The sequence below is a fragment of the Cyprinodon tularosa genome, unplaced genomic scaffold (assembly GCF_016077235.1).
Source record: "Cyprinodon tularosa strain WSP-4 unplaced genomic scaffold, ASM1607723v1 ctg449, whole genome shotgun sequence".
Taxonomy (NCBI): domain Eukaryota; kingdom Metazoa; phylum Chordata; class Actinopteri; order Cyprinodontiformes; family Cyprinodontidae; genus Cyprinodon; species Cyprinodon tularosa.
The window spans coordinates 307,928-326,038 of record NW_024039173.1 but is presented as its reverse complement, the minus strand read 5'-3'; the positions used below and the strand labels follow the sequence as shown (position 1 = coordinate 326,038).

The 18,111-nt window shown below is 38.0% G+C and overlaps 1 protein-coding gene across 1 annotated transcript; it reads left to right on the top strand.

Annotated features, from left to right (window-relative positions):
- Nucleotides 1-2,345: 2,345 nt before the first annotated feature.
- LOC119793289 (cholecystokinin-like) lies at nucleotides 2,346-6,004 on the top strand. Its single transcript, XM_038300388.1, has 4 exons — nucleotides 2,346-2,472; nucleotides 3,102-3,222; nucleotides 3,316-3,471; nucleotides 5,428-6,004. Exons 1-4 carry the CDS (start codon nucleotides 2,380-2,382, stop codon nucleotides 5,562-5,564), a joined length of 507 nt encoding a protein of 168 aa, XP_038156316.1. The 5' UTR covers nucleotides 2,346-2,379; the 3' UTR covers nucleotides 5,565-6,004.
- The last annotated feature ends 12,107 nt before the right edge of the window (nucleotides 6,005-18,111 follow it).

Sequence of the window (18,111 nt, the reverse complement as noted above, 5' to 3'; positions counted from 1 at the left end):
TTGTATATTATATTCATACATTACATACAAACTCATATATTTCAGATGTTTATTTTGTTTAATTTTGATGATTACAAATGACAACAAATGAAAATCTCAAATTCATCATATCAGAAAATTAGAATATTGTGAAAAGGTTCCAAATTGATGGCCCCTGGTGCCACACTCTAATCAGCTAATTAACTCAAACCACCTGCAAAAGCCTTTAAATGGTCTTTCAGTCTAGTTCTATAGGCTACACAATCATGGGGAAGACTGCTGACTTGACAGTTGTCCAAAAGACGACCATCGACACCTTGCACAAGGAGGGCAAGACACAAAAGGTCATCGCTAAAGAGGCTGGCTGTTCACAGAGCTCAGTGTCCAAGCACATTAATAGAGAGGCGAAGGGAAGGAAAAGATGTGGTCGAAAAAAGTGTACAAGCAAGAGAGATAACCGCACCCTGGAGAGGATTGTGAAACAAAACCCATTCAAAAATGTGGGGGAGATTCACAAAGAGTGGACTGCAGCTGGAGTGAGTGCTTCAAGAACCACCACACACAGACGTATGAAAGACATGGGTTTCTGCTGTCGCATTCCTTGTGTCAAGCCACTTTTGAACCACAGACAGTGTCAGAAGCGTCTTGCCTGGGCTAAAGAGAAACAGGACTGGACTGCTGGTGAGTGGTCCAAAGTCATGTTCTCTGATGAAAGTAAATTTTGCATTTCCTTTGGAAATCAAGGTCCCAGAGTCTGGAGGAAAAGAAGAGAGGCACTTCATCCACGTTGCTTGAAGTCCAGTGTAAAGTTTCCACAGTCAGTGATGGTTTGGGGTGCCATGTCATCTGCTGGTGTTGGTCCATTGTGTTTTCTGAGGTCCAGGGTCAACGCAGCCACATACCAGGAAGTTTTAGAGCACTTCATGCTTCCTGCAGCTGACCAACTTTTTGGAGATGCAGATTTCATTTTCCAACAGGACTTGGCACCTGCACACAGTGCCAAAGCTACCAGTACCTGGTTGAAGGACCATGGTATCCCTGTTCTTAATTGGCCAGCAAACTCTCCTGACCTTAACCCCATAGAAAATCTATGGGGTATTGTGAAGAAGAAGATGCAATACACCAGACCCAACAATTCAGAAGAGCTAAAAGCCACTATTAGAGCAACCTGGGCTATCATAACACCTGAGCAGTGCCACAGACTGATCGACTCCATGCCACGCCGCATTGCTGCAGTAATACAGGCCAAAGGAGGCCCAACTAAATACTGAGTGCTGTACATGCTCATACTTTTCATGTTCATACTTTTCAGTTGGCCAACATTTCTATAAATCCTTTGTTTTTATTGGTCTTCAGTAATATTCTAATTTTCTGATATGATGAATTTGAGATTTTCATTTGTTGTCATTTGTAATCATCAAAATTAAACAAAATAAACATCTGAAATATATGAGTTTGTATGTGATGTATGAATATAATATACAAGTTTCACTTTTTAAATGGAATTACTGAAATCAATCTACTTTTTCATGATATTCTAATTTTATGACCAGCACCTGTATGTACAGTCAAAAACTGATTCCTCACAACCGTGAAAGAATGAGCTTTTGAACTGTCAGTCATCTTTCTCTCCTAATTAGGATACTCGAGTGAAAGGTTCCTCTGTGAATTTGCAGCTCATGTTGACTGCATTTATGAGCCTCAACAGTGGTGTTTCCCGTTGTTTCACCAGCAGATAAAACACAGCTCCATTAACCTATACGGGGATCCTAATCCTGTGGTGAATCTGCGGACTTTACACCCTATTAATAAAAACATTAAGCCAGAGCAGCTGATCGATATAGCCATTGACTAAGACCCACTGATTTGCCTGACAGCTGTGATCGATGGGCTGGGTTAATCCCCAGTGATTAAACCAGGAGGGCAGCCGGGATCGCTCGCCTTCCACCGGACTGTGACAATGTCTCATTTCAACATCCTTAACAAAAGTAGCAGTTCTGGATTATTTTTATGCTTCTTTCCACTTTTTTAACATCCATGCATTGATACCTACACACACACACCATGCCCAAACCAACAAGACCATCATCAGCTGTATAACTCATCCACAGAAACAGTTTATATCCAAAACTCCAAACTAAAAAAATCCCTCAGCTTCTTCTATTTCAGCAGCTTTGAGGCTTCTCTTTTGATCAGCATCCTGAATCTTTACTGCCATGTAAGTTTGTTTCCACCAAACATGCAACTCCAGACCTGCTATCTAATGACATGGAAACAGACAGTAAACATGAAGTAGGCTGTTGCATTGCCGGAGATTCGCTCACATCAGCTTTGCAAACATGGAAGACACACACACACACATTCTCACACACGCACAGCAAGACAGAGAGGGGCTGAGCGATGAGTATAAAAGGGGCATCCTTCCCACTCATCAGAGAAGTGTTCGTTTCATTCTTGCACACTTCTTTAATACGACAAACCTGTTTTATCAAGGTAAGGAAGCATGTTTTTTATTTTTATTTTTGTGCTGAATTACTTTGAGATGTTATTAAATGTTTTTATCTAATGCATCTATGTGATTCGCAACTTATCCACGGGGTTTGTGTTGTTTTCTATTCTCATTCGTGTGAATATATGGCTAGAACTGTGATTTTATTGGACATTTTTTATTGGTGATATAGTGTCCATTTTGTTTCAAACTGACATTTTCTTCTCAGTCAAATGATAAAATTCACAATTTTCTTTAAAGTTTTTTTTTTTTTTTATGTGATATCCTTGCCCCTTGTTCCACCAATGTTAACATAAATTATGTACTATCTTGATTTATAGAAAAAAAAATGCTTTTTTGGAGATTTTGCCTGATTATAGACGACCGAGATTTCTTAAATCTTGAAATAGGTCAGTTTGATAAACTGTCCTCAGGCTGCTCTGGTCTATCTTTTTTTGATTTTGTGAGAGTTGTTAATATCCAGACTCTCACTAGAACAGTACCGATCACTTTTCATGACAGAGCAGTTGCCTAGCAGATGGTCAAACCTGTCTCGTTGAGGGAGATTACTCCTGTTGTCAGTCATCTACTGACAAAAAGTCTTATCTCTTTTTTTATTTATTTATTTTTTTAGATGTCTGCAGGATTATGTGTGTGTGCCCTCCTGGCAGTCCTGTGTTCAAGCTGCTTGGGGCTCCCGTTCTCCCCTCAACCCCAAGAAGAGGAGCAGCGCTACTTCTCAGTTCCCTCTGCAGGTACAAAAGTGTGTTCCAAAAAATACACCCAGATTTTTTTCACAAAATGTGATTCTGATTTCATGTGTCTGTTTATCTCTCTGTGCTAAGCAGGTCTCCTCGATGCTGACAGCCCAACCTTAGCAGAGACTCACCTCCGACTCAGCCGCTCGAGCCCCCAGCTGAAATCTCTTTCTCAGGCTGAGGAGGATGCAGACTCTCGTGCAAACCTTAGTGAGCTGCTTGCAAGGCTTATCTCAACGAGGAAAGGTGTGTGCAAGGGATGGGCTTTGCAACCTTAATGAAGGATGTTGGGGTTGACAACTATGTGCGTGTGCAAATATGAAGAACATCTTGAAGCACTTGCAACTTATGTTGATTTTCATAGACAAGTGCTTTTTTCCTGCATCATCCTCCCTTGGGTTATCGCTAATTACTGGAATTAGTGTAAAGGCTGCTTTGTAAAATGAATTAGTGGCTCTGAAAAGCTTTTGTGGTTTGAAAAAGGGTTTTCCAGGGTGTACAGGCTTCCGGTTGTTCCTCTCACACAGTTTAAGTCCAAATCAGGCTTAGTTTTTTTCTTCTCTTTAGAACTCAGTGTTCTTTATGTTGAACTTTCATCTCTCTGACTGAGGAATGCACAGTTAAGGATCTCGAATTTTCTGACTTGTTCGAAAGAATTTCACCAGAATGAACCATGGGAAATGGTGCAAAAAAGCCCCTTTTTCATATCTTCATTAAGGATTCTTTTAATTTGTCTAAGTGGCATTAATTAAATCTCTATGATCAAGGCTTCTTGAAGTCGTTCATCAGGTAATGTTTGCTTTTTAACTGACTCAGTGGGAAAGTAACAAGTGCCAAATTTACTGTTAAATTATCAAAATATCAGCTAGGTTAAAAAACACCATAATTTTTTTATTATAATTGAGGGGTCTTTTAATACAGTTTAGTTTTATTAATGTAGTGATTTCTAATAATTTATTTATATATCATTGTTTTATGTGAACCATAATATATTGCCAATTAAAATCAATCAGCTTTTTAGCTGTCACCCTGTAAAATAACAAACAGTGATAGATAAAACGCAAATAAAAAAATTAAAAAGAGGCAAAAGTTTGTTATATACTAAAATACGTTTCTAATTAGAAATTTAGAAATGTAAACAAAATAGGGAAAAAGAACACACACACACATATAAATATGTGTGTGAGATAGAGAGGGCTGCAGAATCGTTAAGAAACCAAAAATAGTATAAAAAGTTAAATAAAAACAGTTAAATTAGACATAACGGTCCAAAAGGGCAGCCTAAAATTAATATGTAATGCCTGAGGGGCCGTGCCAGCCTCTGTTCGTAGGGTCTTTGTGGGTGTCTGTTGTTCACAATCTTGCTGTTCACTTGCATGCCTCGGTGTGGGAGGTGTCATTGTCAAGCCTTCTGCAGCCGGTCTCCTCAGCTCAGCAGGAGGCCGAGGCTCTGCATTCATATCTTGTCTGAGTGTGTGTGTGTGTGATGCGTGGGAGGATGTGGGTGGAGTGAAGAGTGGATCTCAGCAAGCAAGGAATTGATTACCAAACAGATAGCACTTCTGCTTCCCCTTCACTTGGAATCGAATAAGTTGAAAACTAGGATTTTTTAGAGATCAGAGATAGAAAAGTTGCACAAGATGTTGGGGTGTCAAAGGGTACAAGGAGGTTGAAGGATCTATAAGGAGAAACGGAGGCATGAATTTGTGCACATTCATATGCAGTCATGCGGATGCACAGGCTAATGAGGGGCTGTCAAGTTGTAATTCAGCCATAGCTGCTGTATCTCCCTTTTCTTTTAGCCAAAGCCCACGTGTGACTGTGGCTTGTGCGTGCGTGTGTTAACAGAGTGGAGCAATTCCAAACTCAAATTCAAGGAAGAGAAAATGTGAAATCCAAACCTCTTAAAACGTCAAAAGTTTGTTGGAAGGGATAAAAAAAATGATTATACCAAACAGCTGTGATATCTTTGCAGGGATACTGTGTCAAGTAGAGGATTAATTCTGAATATTTGCAAATGAAAAAAGTAATAGATGAACAACCCAATCGAAAAAATTTTGAATTACTTAGCTTTGTAAAGTAAAAACCTCAAATATCTTGCAATCTTAGATCTGTCAGAGTGTCCCTCTACACTAGGAAAACTTATTTAACTTCTTTGTTTCTCTTCCACCCATGGTCTCTCCTATACTGCCATCCCTCCAGGTTCTGTGCGTAGAAACTCGATGGCCCAGAAAAAAGGCGGCAGTTTGGGCACCAAGCATCGGATAGCAGACAGGGACTATGTTGGGTGGATGGATTTTGGCCGGCGCAGCGCAGAAGAGTTTGAGTACTCCTCATAAAGAAAACAGCTTCTCCTTGATGGGAAATGAAAAGAAAATCAAGCAAAGCTGGCTCCCCATTGTCACCCAATAAGAGCCTATTTATGACGTATTTGTTGTACATTTGTTTGTAACACTGTAATAATGCAATATTCATACTGTATGCCAAATTTTATGCAGAATAGCTCTTTCTCTTTGTTTCTTTATTTTTCCTAGTTTCTTTACCCTTTAGAGGTGAAAATATTTGAGTCTGTTGAGACTAGATGGGCTGAATAAAGATTATAAATACCCGTTTGTAGAGAAATTCTTCAGAAAAGTAATACATACAGTTGTAACTTTAATTGATTTTATTCAATCAAACTAATAGTCATAATGACCATATGTTTGCATAGATTTTTTTTTATACAAGCACATCTGTTGCCAAGAAATGCATCTGATAAAGGTTTATGTGGAACAAAGAACCCTTGTGAGAATAATTTTTGTTCTAGATCTGCCTGACATAGATATCCAAAAACAGATCACATAGATTTGGATCTGGAAAGCTGATTGATTGCCTCCTATAATTCGCCATTTCAAGTCTCTCCTGAATTCTAAGGAAATTCTCAGATTGCACCCCTCCTAGACACCATCCCGAAACTACAAGAACACAAGCTACTCTGAACAACTGTTAAATGCAAAAGTACAAATAATATGAAGTCGCAAGAAGTTAACAATCTCAGCTACCATCGGGAACTAAAACACCAGAGGCTTAACAATATCAATACATTCACCTGGTGTCTCTAGCGTCCACCAGTTTGGCTGTCCTGAGAGCAGGGAATGTTGCTTTTATGACGCAGATAATTGGTACACTTATGTCCCTGGCTTACATTACACCTGTTTTCAACATCATCCCCCCAGGCAATGGTCCTTAGGAGCCTAACCAGCTTCCTCTGTCTTCTTAAGGGCTGGTTAAACTCCCGCAGCAGTGCGTGCAGATATTTTTGATTTATGCCCAATTTTGAAGCGTTGTCTGCACTATGTTATTCCACACCGCAACGCAAGAGGGACAATCATGAACTAGCTGTGGGTCTAGATACGGCCGAGGTGGTGAGGAAGTGGAAAAACATAAGGGGCAAGTTTGTGCAACAACGGAGAGACATAAGACGCCCAGCGTTTTAGCGCATCTCGCTCTTCTAGCTGTTCCATCTTCACGAGTCGTTTTACACAATGGCGGTCATACAAATGTAAGGTAGGTACCAAAACAGGAAATACGCATAGTGTAGGGCGGATCTAGATTTGACCAATCAGAGGCCTCCTGTCTGCAGTGTCTACAATTTTGGAGAGGTGCGCCAGAGTGTCTGCGTAAGTGGCAGGGGCATATCTGCGTTTACTGCATGCAGATGAGTATATAAACCACCCTTTAGGTGTAGGGAGGGTTGATTATTTTCCATAGTCTATATTTGTAAAGGTCTCCCAATCGCAAATTGTCTGATTATTCACCTTAGGCCAATTTGCACTAAGAGGCCATAACAGAGGTAGTTTAAGAGTGTTTAAAACTCTTAAAATACCCTGTGCACTCCCTTTCTTAATCATGAAAAGTGAGGAAGAGGAATTTATTTTGATTAAGCCTCAAAACCCACAAAACCATTAAAAGTCACTTAATTAGCAAACAGAGTCCAGATGTGTGCAATTTTGTGTCAATGTAAATGCTGCTGGTCTATGAAGGCCTCAGAGGGGGCTTGGGGGCTGTTCACCGTGGTGGTCTCTCCAGGGTTCCTGTGCTCTGGGGGATCTTTGGATGTCTGTTGTTCTGCTCCAGTCCTGAGGGCAGGTCTGTGGCTTCTCACACCTACTATTGAACATTCCAAATGATTAACCTTATATAGAGAAGTGCACTAACACATGGTTTTATGAGTCTCTGACTGGTTAATCTGCAGAAAGTCCAAACATCCACATGTGTTTGTTAGTTTTTTGTTGCAGTGTTTTTTATAATGTAGAAGTGAACTAACAGGCAGGGATATTCGGGGAACAGTGTCCCGCAACTTTTAGATGTTTATCTTAGGTAACACAACTCTTTCAGGTGTATAATCCCAAAGCAACATGCCACCTTCAGCCTGTGTGTGAATGGTTTAGTGACTAAACATATGAAGCACTTTGGGATCCTTGGACTTGATAAAATGCTTACAAGTAGAAGCAATTATTACCACAGCTTCCTGCCAAAGGTGAGGTGACAGTAAATGGTTACTCTAAATTGTCCTTACATGGAACTGTTTACATGCATGGTGTTGCATGGATAGTGACCTCTCCAGAAGGTTCCTTGCCTTCCCAGAGTGATCTGAAACTTCCGAATCCAGTTGCAATTGGTAGAAGGAAGAATGCAGATTTAAAGTGGTGCTGAATTCTAATGAATGGGGCTCCTTCTCAGCGTGTGTGTTAAGTGAAAGATGTGGCTGCGTGAGGGAGAAGTGAAAAAGAGGGATCGATGAACAAAGCAGCCTGACTGAATTATTCAGAGAGGTAATTTTACCCCAGGGGAAAGACAGGTCTGCCATGTTTGTGTGCGAGTTGGACATTAAAGCCATTGGCATGGATGGAGGACACACTTAAAGGAGAAATTTACAGAGACTGGAGATTAATAGAGATCCATGGGAATCGACCCAAACTTTGCGTTTAAAGATCTGAGAGAGAACGTCTTCAGGGTTAAAGGCTCACCAAAGGTTTTAAGCCTTCTGTGGAAGTCTCAGTAAATGTCTCCACTTTATGTTTGAGGATTCCCAGCAAAGATATCTACAGTGAAAGGTTATAAAAACAAATGTGCAAGAATCCTTCAGCATTCATACAGAGTGATAAAACCCTTTCAGCTCTTAGCATGTTGCTGTAGTGAAAACCTTGTATCGGTAATGGGCAGATGGTCCAAATGATTCTGAATCTGGCTGAACATCCTGTTTATATTCTGTACCCATTAAGATCCTTTTTTAAATTTAGATCAATTACATTTTCCAGGCTTCTAAAGTCAAAATACTTCAGAGTTGAAACTGAGCTCCAAGCAGCAGTGAGAAGGAAAACAGCAGGGATTGTGATAAAGGGTGAGCAGTAAGAAAGAAAGGGAATTTATATTAGGTAATGTAAAACAGGGCTCTTTTGCTTCTTGAATACATTTGAAAACAATGTTCCCAGTCAGCTTAACCTACATCAGTGATTCTCAACATTTTTGAGTCACAACCACCAATTTCACATGCACTGCTTCCATGACCCCCTTCCACAGGTCATCAGACAGGCACTTCTGAACTCACTTCAGCAATAAGTCTCTTTATCATCTTATGAATCACACTGGGATTTATTTGAAAAATATAAAGCAGCTTCAAGAAGCTAATTTCCTGAACAGATGCAGTTAAATTGTCAACAAATAAAGCAAACTTTATTTTCTTTTTCAATAAAATAAAACAGTCTTGGTTCTGTTATGTTTTCTTTTGAGTATTCAGTTTAACTGTGCTCCATGTTTTCTAGTTTTATTGGTTTAATTCTTATTTTGTTGTGTTTTCTGGTTATATTTCAGTTCTTAGACTTTATTGGTTGCCCTCTGTTGCCCTCTTGTGTTGGTCTCCTTTTCCCCTAGCTCCTTAGACTGCTCTTCTCACACCTGCTCCCAATCTGCTCGTTAGTCCTCTTTTTGTTCAGGTCACCATAAATACTCTCCTTGTGCATTTCCTCAGTGCTGGTGCTCGTCTTAAGTTCATCTAACTCCATCTTACCTCGTCGTGATTGTTTTTCCCTGAAGTCTCCATGGTTCTGGTTTGTTTTACCTTTTTTCATGTTTGATTTTTGGATTCCTGCCTCAGTTATTTTTCATTAAATCTACAAAAACCCACCTCTGCCTCTCCATTTGGGTCCTTAAACCACAACCAAACCCTGACAAAAATTATAACTCTGTGTGCTAAATTCTAAGAAAACACACTAGAAAACAGGCCACTTATTACTAAACATCTATATTTATGGGAGCTTAGAAATGAAATAAAGCCTCCTTGTCAAAAGCAGAGACGTTTTTCTGTGACAATTTAACGAAACAGCTGGGCCTGCTTGTTTGAACAAAACAGCCTCTTCCCTCTATGTTCGAAAAGGGCAAACGAAAATCCCTCTCAACTCTGAGAAGACACAATCTCTATTTGTTTCTCATGTATTTCAGAGCAAATATAGGTTTTTTCGAACGATATGTGGATTAAAAATGTAAACAATAAATCTGTTTCAGTTTTTTGACAGTGCTGCATACTCCATTGCTACTGACAACCAGAACGCATGCAAAGAAGTAACAGTCTTTAATGTACGATCAGAGAAGAGATAGAGTACGTAGGGCTTCCTGCAGCTCTGATGACGTGGTCAAGGTGGTATCTGGTTTTCAGTAATTAAATGGCTGTTTGAGACCAACCGCTCACCTTCCTGCTAATTGTTGATCAGAAGCGACATTCATTTTCCTTGTTTCCTTATTCTTCCAAAATTATTTGGAGTGCCCCAGAAATCATCTCACGACACCATTTGGTGTCAAAACACACAACCCTTGAATGTATGGACAATAATACAGTACATGGAAATATTACTCCGTCCATCCGCCTTCACAATAAAACAAGAAGGCCAATGGACATCAGTAACAGCTGTGTGGAAATCTGTCAGTTTATTCTACAAGATTTATCAGCAACACTTGTTCACCAACTTGAGTCAGGATCTTTCACTTGACTTTAAGGAACCTATAAATTATTCATAATATTTGGTGTACAGTTCTTTTCTTGGTATCTTGGCTGATATTTATTTTTTTCCCATGTATTCACATAAAAATCATAATGTTTGAGGTGTTGCCTGAAAATAAATTCACAGGTGTGCTTCCTATTTAGTCGTTTTCTTTTGATTGACAATAATTTAACAGCATCTGGTCTCTCCCAAATCATAAGAGGCATAGTGAGCTTAGCCTGAGTTATAAAACAAAACCTTTTAAAAACAGCAAAAACTGACAAAAATAAAGTCTGTTATTATTCTTGCATTTTGCTAACAGAAACATCTATATCTGCTATCAGCCATCTACATTTCTTGCTGTGTGTTTTTGCCCATAGGATTATGAAACAACCAGAATCAAAGATGATGGAAGAAAACCTAGCATTTGCTGCCACGGCTAGGACAGAGCCGCGGCAGCATAGATTGTCGACAGCCAGACCGTTTAGGAAACTGTGTGTTGTTTATGATCATGAAAATAATCAGGTAAGGAATTTTTTTCTATAGGCTGTTATTTAGTTCGATCAGAATTGCTTTTCCATGTGAGTAAAGTGGAAACCAAAAGTGGTTTCTAGGTATATAACTTTTCCTTAAAGCACAAGTGTTTCCACAAGTGTTTTACAAACATTTGCAGGAACTTTTACAGCCAAAAAACTAAGACCGTAGTGTTAACAGCTGCGTTACTCTTGTGCAGTAAAATATTTGCATAGACTGTAAATGTAAACCAATTTAGTCTTGAGTAGTCATTATTTTATGCATGATGCCTAATTCTGCAGGTTTTGGTTGTGTTCCTGTGTGCCTCTAGCATTAAACAGTTTCATCCATTTCTTTAGATATTTTTAGATTCTATATATAACAAAATATACATAACTACTGCAAGCTACAAGCCTGAAAGTGCAGAATATTTGGATTTTGTTTTTATGATATGGCAGTAAAATACCATGACTTGAGGTTCTGGATCTTCCATCAAGAGAAGATGAACAAGTTTTCTGCATACTTTTTTATGTCTTTAACTCCTTGATTCTCTCAGATTTTGGTCTCTGGCCATTTAACTTAACAACAGATGAAGGATAGAGATAAAAAAAAAAACTTTTCATTGACTTCTCTGCAGTGCTCATCTTATTTTTGGCTTGCATCTTGGAAGCAGGTAGGTGGCACAACTTCCTCGATTCTGTCAGCAACGCATAACAGAAGAGTAAATATAACCTTACTTTTTCCTGAGTTTGGAGACCAAAAAGTTTCAGATCTCAGCTGGTTTCTATTGTATCTAAACTTTGCAGGTTCAGCATATATATTTTATGTGGGCATTATTTGGGTGCAGACATGGGCAATGTGGAGTCAACAAGTCATCTCCATGTCATGTATTTAATCTACCCAGCCAATTAACCAGGTGAGTCCAATCTGCACAGGTTAATTCACGGTGAAGATTGGACTCACCTGCTTCAGTGGCTGGGTAGAACAAATACATGACATGGAGATGACTTGTTGACTCCACATTGCCCATGTCTGTTTGGGTGCTCAAATTATTTGCTAGACCAGAGAAGATGTTTTTTTCAGTTAATTAGAGACTATAAATTGCCCTCAGGGTGTAATTAGCCATCTGTCCTCCATGTTATCAGTATTAAACCACTGAGTTTGTGTCATGCTTTCGTCTAGGGCTCCAACTAAAGATTATTTTGATAATCTGTCAATAATTTTTTTTGATTAATCGATTAGTAATTGGATAAAGAAAGGTGCCTCAAAGAAGATTTTATACAGAATTAAACCTGGTGAAAGTAATACTTTTTGACTTGTGGAGTTCTGGATAGAGCATACTGACAGGAGAAAAGGTTTTTTATCTTAAATGCAAAAAACGTATATATATATATTTTTTAACTATTTTGGTACAGTTACTGCTCTAAGTGGGTTGTTCTGTCAGCTAAAGGCATATTTTTTGTTTCTCCAGTTAACGATGAATCGATTACTGAATAAGCTGACAATTATTTCATAATCGATTAATTGTTTCAGCTCTAATTTCGTCTTTTGGCTCTTAGAGAGTGGGGCAAGAGCTCCTTTGATTCTCAGAAAGATTGGCCAGCTACAGACAAAAGATAGGTGGATGTTTTCAGAGAGGGGTACTAAACTTCTGTGAGCTCTTACATTTGAATTTATTTTCACTGAATAAGGTGGATTGGAATTAATTAGCTACTTTTTCAGAAAGTATACAGAAATTACCTCTGCTTTTAAATAATATATGCTGCAATTAAGAGGAAGGTCTTCAAAATTGAGTTGCACTAAACTGCTACTGTTGTGTTGCATATTAAAACTGTTAACTGCTGCCCTTTTCTTAAAAAGGGCATTATTATGCTCACTTAGGGAATTTTAATGACAGGGACATGCTAAAATGAATGTTGCATTCATTCACTTTACAACACTTAAAAAACCTTGTCCTGTTAATATGGTGTTGATTTTATGTAATCCTGCATATACTGCAGCTACACTATGGCAGATAAAATTGTCCTGCATGGGATAGTGAGAGGTGCTGTATGCATTTTACAGTATCGAAAACACTTTATTTATTTTGTCCGTTTTGAGCATGCTCTTATGTATTTATTTAAATATAATCACTTTAATTCAAAGCAATTGCAACAATTTTATTCAACATACAATCATTTTATTAATTTTGTGTAATTAACAAAGAATAGCACCAAAACCTGAGACCATCATGTTAATATGCTGAAATTAGTTATAGAAAATGTTCATTTTAATGTGCTCCCCTTGCCAGGGTATGTTATAAAGGCAAAGCTAAAACATGGGGTTAATAAAATAAAGAAACAGATTTTAAAATATTCAGATTAAATGATATCAGTATATGTGTGTATATTTCAACTGCTTCAAATTGTTCATGTTTAGAAAGTGTTAGGAATCCAGTTTTTGTGGGTTGTTTTTGTGAATGTCTCTCTCCACCACCAGGTGGTGCCCTGTTCCTCGTTGGGCCTCCCAGCACACCTGCGGAGGCATTACCGGAGGAGTATTTGAGCAGTGGGCTGTCATTACCTCGACGCCAGAGTGTTTGCCAGTTTTGGGTACTCTAGCCAAGCTAAGATTAGCAGAGTCTAACCGAAGCTTTGTTTCTCTGACTCAAATCTTGTTTTTGTCAATGCTCTTCAGCAGGAAGCCTTTCCTGTGTAACTGGATAACCTGGACCTTCTACCCCCCCCTGGAAGGATTACAGAGTACACACTGAGCAGGGGTAAACCACCACATGATCCCTTCAAGTCCTCTTCGGAAAACCAAATGACAGTCCGCTCCTTACTCCTCTGGGTCCAACGTAAGTCTACCTGTCCGCTCTCCGAGTTCCCTCTCCTCTGGATTATTTCCCTACAAACTGGATTCAAGGATTAACAAGAGCCCCCTCAAACGTGAGATTCTCTCCAGCTATATTCAAGCCTCAATCAATTTTCCTGCAGTCCCTGAACTGATCACTGTAACCTCTCCTTCAGACTTTCCGGTTCCGGTTCACCAGTCCACTGAGTTCCAGCTCCTGCTTCTGTGTTTCATCAACATTCAATAAACCTGTTAAACTTTTTCCCTTGGTCTCTGAGTGGTTCTCTGCATGTGGGTCAGATCGCGTAAAACAATTATGACCGAAAGAAACATATTTTGAATAGAATTTTCCTGGAATATGATTGATAACTTAAAATAAATCCTGACCACTTCCTGTTTTGCTTTAGTCTGCCAAAGTCTAAACATATTGCTGTGGTGGGACCCTAAACAGGCCATTTATGATTAAAAAAACTCTATGGTGGCTTAGTTAAAACAAAGAGGAATAGGTTATAATTCCTTCTTAGAGATGTAAAAGCCTCAATGGCAGATTTTCCTTTAATACAGGAAATCATAATGTTTCAATGGATTTTATTCTGTCAAATAAGTAAAACTAACAAATTTGGTTGCCTTTAAATACTCAACATGACTCATATTATCTTATAGTTTAATCAATTAACTTCTGGTATATTGTTTAATTGAATCTACTGCTAGGGTAAAGAAATTTACATTGAATCAAATGGAAACAAACACAAAAAAGTTTGGTAGCAGAGTTTGAGCCTACATTTTTTTTTTTTTTTTTTTTGTGGGTGAGTTGGAGATGAACAGAGGATAAATAAGATTGCCAAAATGTCATTCAGAGATGACAAAAGTTCACCATGAAAGACGGCTGTGACATTTGAAGCTGTTTTATTTCATCCAATTACGCTCCTGCCAACTGAAGTGGCATTTTTTCCATTATTGCCACCTCTGACTCACCTTTTGGGCACCCAGGGTTTAATAAAGAGTCCTTATTGTGATCCCTTGTAGCTCAAGGGAACAGATGGTAAATGGGTCTGGATTTATGACTGATCAAATCTACAAAGACATATGCCTGATGTGCTTCAGTTATTCACTTTGTCTAGGGTTATTTTTGAGCTCCATCTGCTGGAGGAGATGCAATAATTTAATGTTTCGGTTGTCATTATTACTTTAATCTGGAAGTAGAGTTTTGAGTTCATACAGCAGGTGAAAAAATAGTGATGGAGGTAAAAATACAACAACAAAAAAACAAGATTTGTCATTATTTACTGATGTTTATTAGGATTCCTCCAGGTATGGTGTGTCTTTTATGACAATGCGATGATTATATTGTGTGTAAACAGTGAGAAGAAGGTGCTTTTGTTTCAAAAAGGAATATTAATAGTAAAAAAAAAGAAGGAAAACAATAAAAAACACAGATCCAGCTGCTTTCCTGGTATCCAGAAAGAAAACAAAACATCACACCATAAAATGAATGAACTTGCCACAACTACTTACCCCCCTGTTATCACTTAACGTCCTCATACCTCTTTATGAACTGTGGCTTCTGTGCATTCATTTATCCAGTTCAGTGGAAACCCGATCTAATTTCCTGTCTAATGGTCAATTAAACAAAGAAAAAGCATCTTTTAGAACAGCCCTGTATCGATCCTATGAGTTGTTGCAAATGCCTTGGCAGACGCACATTCACTTCAAATAGATAACTTTGTTTGGATACAAACAAAAAATGTATTTTCACATTTATTGATAAAAAGATAGGCATAATGTAGTGCTACAGTTGCTAGAGATAGCCAAACAGTAGGAGTGCATCTCTCTATGGATGTGTGTCAGATTTTGTGGATTTTAGAGTGGGAGTACTACATCTAGCCAGCACTATAGTGGAGGTGTTAGCGGATGCATCTATCATTTTATTTTTGTGGGTTAGTTGACCTTGTTATATAAACTTAAGTTACATAAACAAATTTTTTTTGTGCTTTTTTTGGGTAGTTTAGTAAGCCTTTTGCAATTAGTCCTGCAAGCTACAGCTGACAATTACCGTGCTAGTAGTCACACTGCCAGGCCTTTACAGCTAATAAATGTCCTAAAATGATTGATATTTGTCTTATCCTACCAGCAAAGTATGTTTAGCATACGGTATAAGGCAGGGGTCTTCACCGTTTTCCAGGCCAAGGTTAGGGTGTGATGAAGTGGGGCCCCCTAATTATACACATAGTATGAAATTGTGTTATATCAAACTGGTCTTATAGTCACTCTATTACAGATGGAGTAATGTAACAAAAGTAATTTCTCCCTGGGATTATTAAAGTATTTCTGATTCTGGTTCCTGGTTGATGGGACAGGTGTTGTGAATGAAACGGTGCATAGCTTGAAAAAGCTCCTGTGTGTCGCTGAATCTGTGCATTGATGACTGAAAGACATCTTCTGCCTCCATTTATCTGTTTACTACTGTGTGTTGAATTCATGTTAATCTATATTTAGAGACATTTCAATTAATTGAAACAATTTGCCGGAGGGGGGATATAAAAAAAAAAAAAAGTCTAATAAACCAGAACTTTCGCGACCCCCATGCAGTACCTCCGGCCCCCCTCAGGGGTCGCGGACCCCCTGTTAAAGACCTATGTTATAAGGTATTTATTTGTTTATTTTAGTAGGCCAGGGACGGTTTAAGATTGTTAATGGCCTCATGTTCTTAGCTAGTGATACGGCTTCACAGCTGAGTAGCTGAATGGCAATAAAATGTATTTAGATGTCAAATATTTCCAATTTAGACAGTATTGTGCTTGTACACCGATACATAATAATAATTGCAGTATTCTATGGGCTTTTGGCATAAATACCAAATGGACTTAAATTTTTAATGCTGGGGTTGAGTGAAGAGGTTTTGACCAGTCTGTGTCTTTCCTGCATGATGTAACTTATTTTAGCATATTTAGTTATTTGAGGAAAAGTCTATAGTTGCATGTACTGAAGACCGAGATCATTCATAGTGTCTAACATTAACATCAAATGTGAAACAAATGCAATCAAATAAACAAATTAATTGAGGATAAAAATCAAGGAGACAACTCAGGCTAATTTGCAATTGACCCTGGACTACCAGTCTTTCATTGTAATGTGAAAAAGGTGCTTGCTTTGCACATTTCTTCTGTTTTTAAACACTGATGATTTAATATAAACCAATCATTGCCCATTATGAAGCACATTTGAAAATGATTATGTCATTTATTAGGGAGAAACAGCTATTCAAATCTAACTAGCACCAAATGAAAGCCATCTCCTTCTTTTTTAGACCAGCTAATATAATAAATTTTTTTGGTAAACTTGCTAATTCGTATTCCACATCCAGGTTATGTTGCTGCATAACATGTTGGAGCCTTTAAATACATAGAATCAGTCTGAAAACATGAAAAACCTAAAAGATATGAAAAAAAATATATAACCATCTAGCGTTGGTGAAATATTCTATAAAGATACAAATTAACTTTTTGAAAGGTATCAATCTAGTTATATTTTGAGTAAGCATAAAAGCATGAAAAAAATAATATTTCAGTAATCCTGAAGGAGAATATCCAGGAGTCAGCTCATTAGATAATAATTAAATTTCATTTTGGTGGTAGTAGAAGTTTCCCCCTGAACAACACAAAAAGAATAAAACTTACAAAAAGGATTCTTAAGCAGCCTAATCAAAGACCAGTCCAAATTAGTTTGAAACACTTTGGAATTGGTTTACAAGAGCAATGTTGTTTAAAAAATGAATAAAAAAGGACTGGAACAAAATCTTTCACAGAAACGTGCAAAAAAAAAAAATCCTTTCCTGTTACTAGAAAACCTTGATAGCAGTTGTTCCTCTAAGGATGGTACCGTTTAATGTTTAGTTTTTGAACAATTACTCCTTGATATAGGATCATGTTAGTTTGTAAGCTTTTTTTCCTGCATACATAAAATTACTTGAAAAGTCAATTGACCATTTTACCAAGTTGGCTTTTTCTGATATTAGCCATTTTTTGATAATAAGAAACATTTAAGTGTGGCAACAAAATACATTTTTATTGTAGAAAACACTTTCATGCCACTGTAAAAAGCACAAAACATCTTATATTCCGCTAATATCCAACAAAGTTTTATTCTTAAGGTGCTTTAAAATGCCAGGAATCCCTATATTGCTCTTGATCTTGCACTTACAAGCCATCAGTGCTTTATCTATAATTTATATAATCTATTAAAAGAGCTAAGAAATTTTTAAGAATGACTCGGCATATCCTCAAAGCAGCCTCTCTTGCTCCAGGGATGCTACGTTCTAGGTGTTTCTCATGAGATGATGTATGAAACATAAATCCTGCTTATGTTTAAACCCTGGGCAATAGCATGAATCATTTACAGTTTGACATACAAATCCACACGAGATTGCATGTATAAGAAACTACTTTGCTATTGATTATTTCCTTTGCAAAATCCCAGCTAAAGGTCTAGGTCAGGCATCCCCAAACTCGGTCCTCGAGGGCCGCTG

What these genes read in the sequence shown, in the direction of transcription:
- LOC119793289 (XM_038300388.1), top strand. Translation starts at nt 2,380, where the DNA reads ATGAGTATAAAAGGGGCATCCTTCCCACTCATCAGAGAAGTGTTCGTT. An exon ending in GACAAACCTGTTTTATCAAG is followed by an intron (nt 2,473 to 3,101) that starts GTAAGGAAGCAT and finishes TTATTTTTTTAG; the next exon opens with ATGTCTGCAGGATTATGTGT. An exon ending in GCTTATCTCAACGAGGAAAG is followed by an intron (nt 3,472 to 5,427) that starts GTGTGTGCAAGG and finishes CCATCCCTCCAG; the next exon opens with GTTCTGTGCGTAGAAACTCG.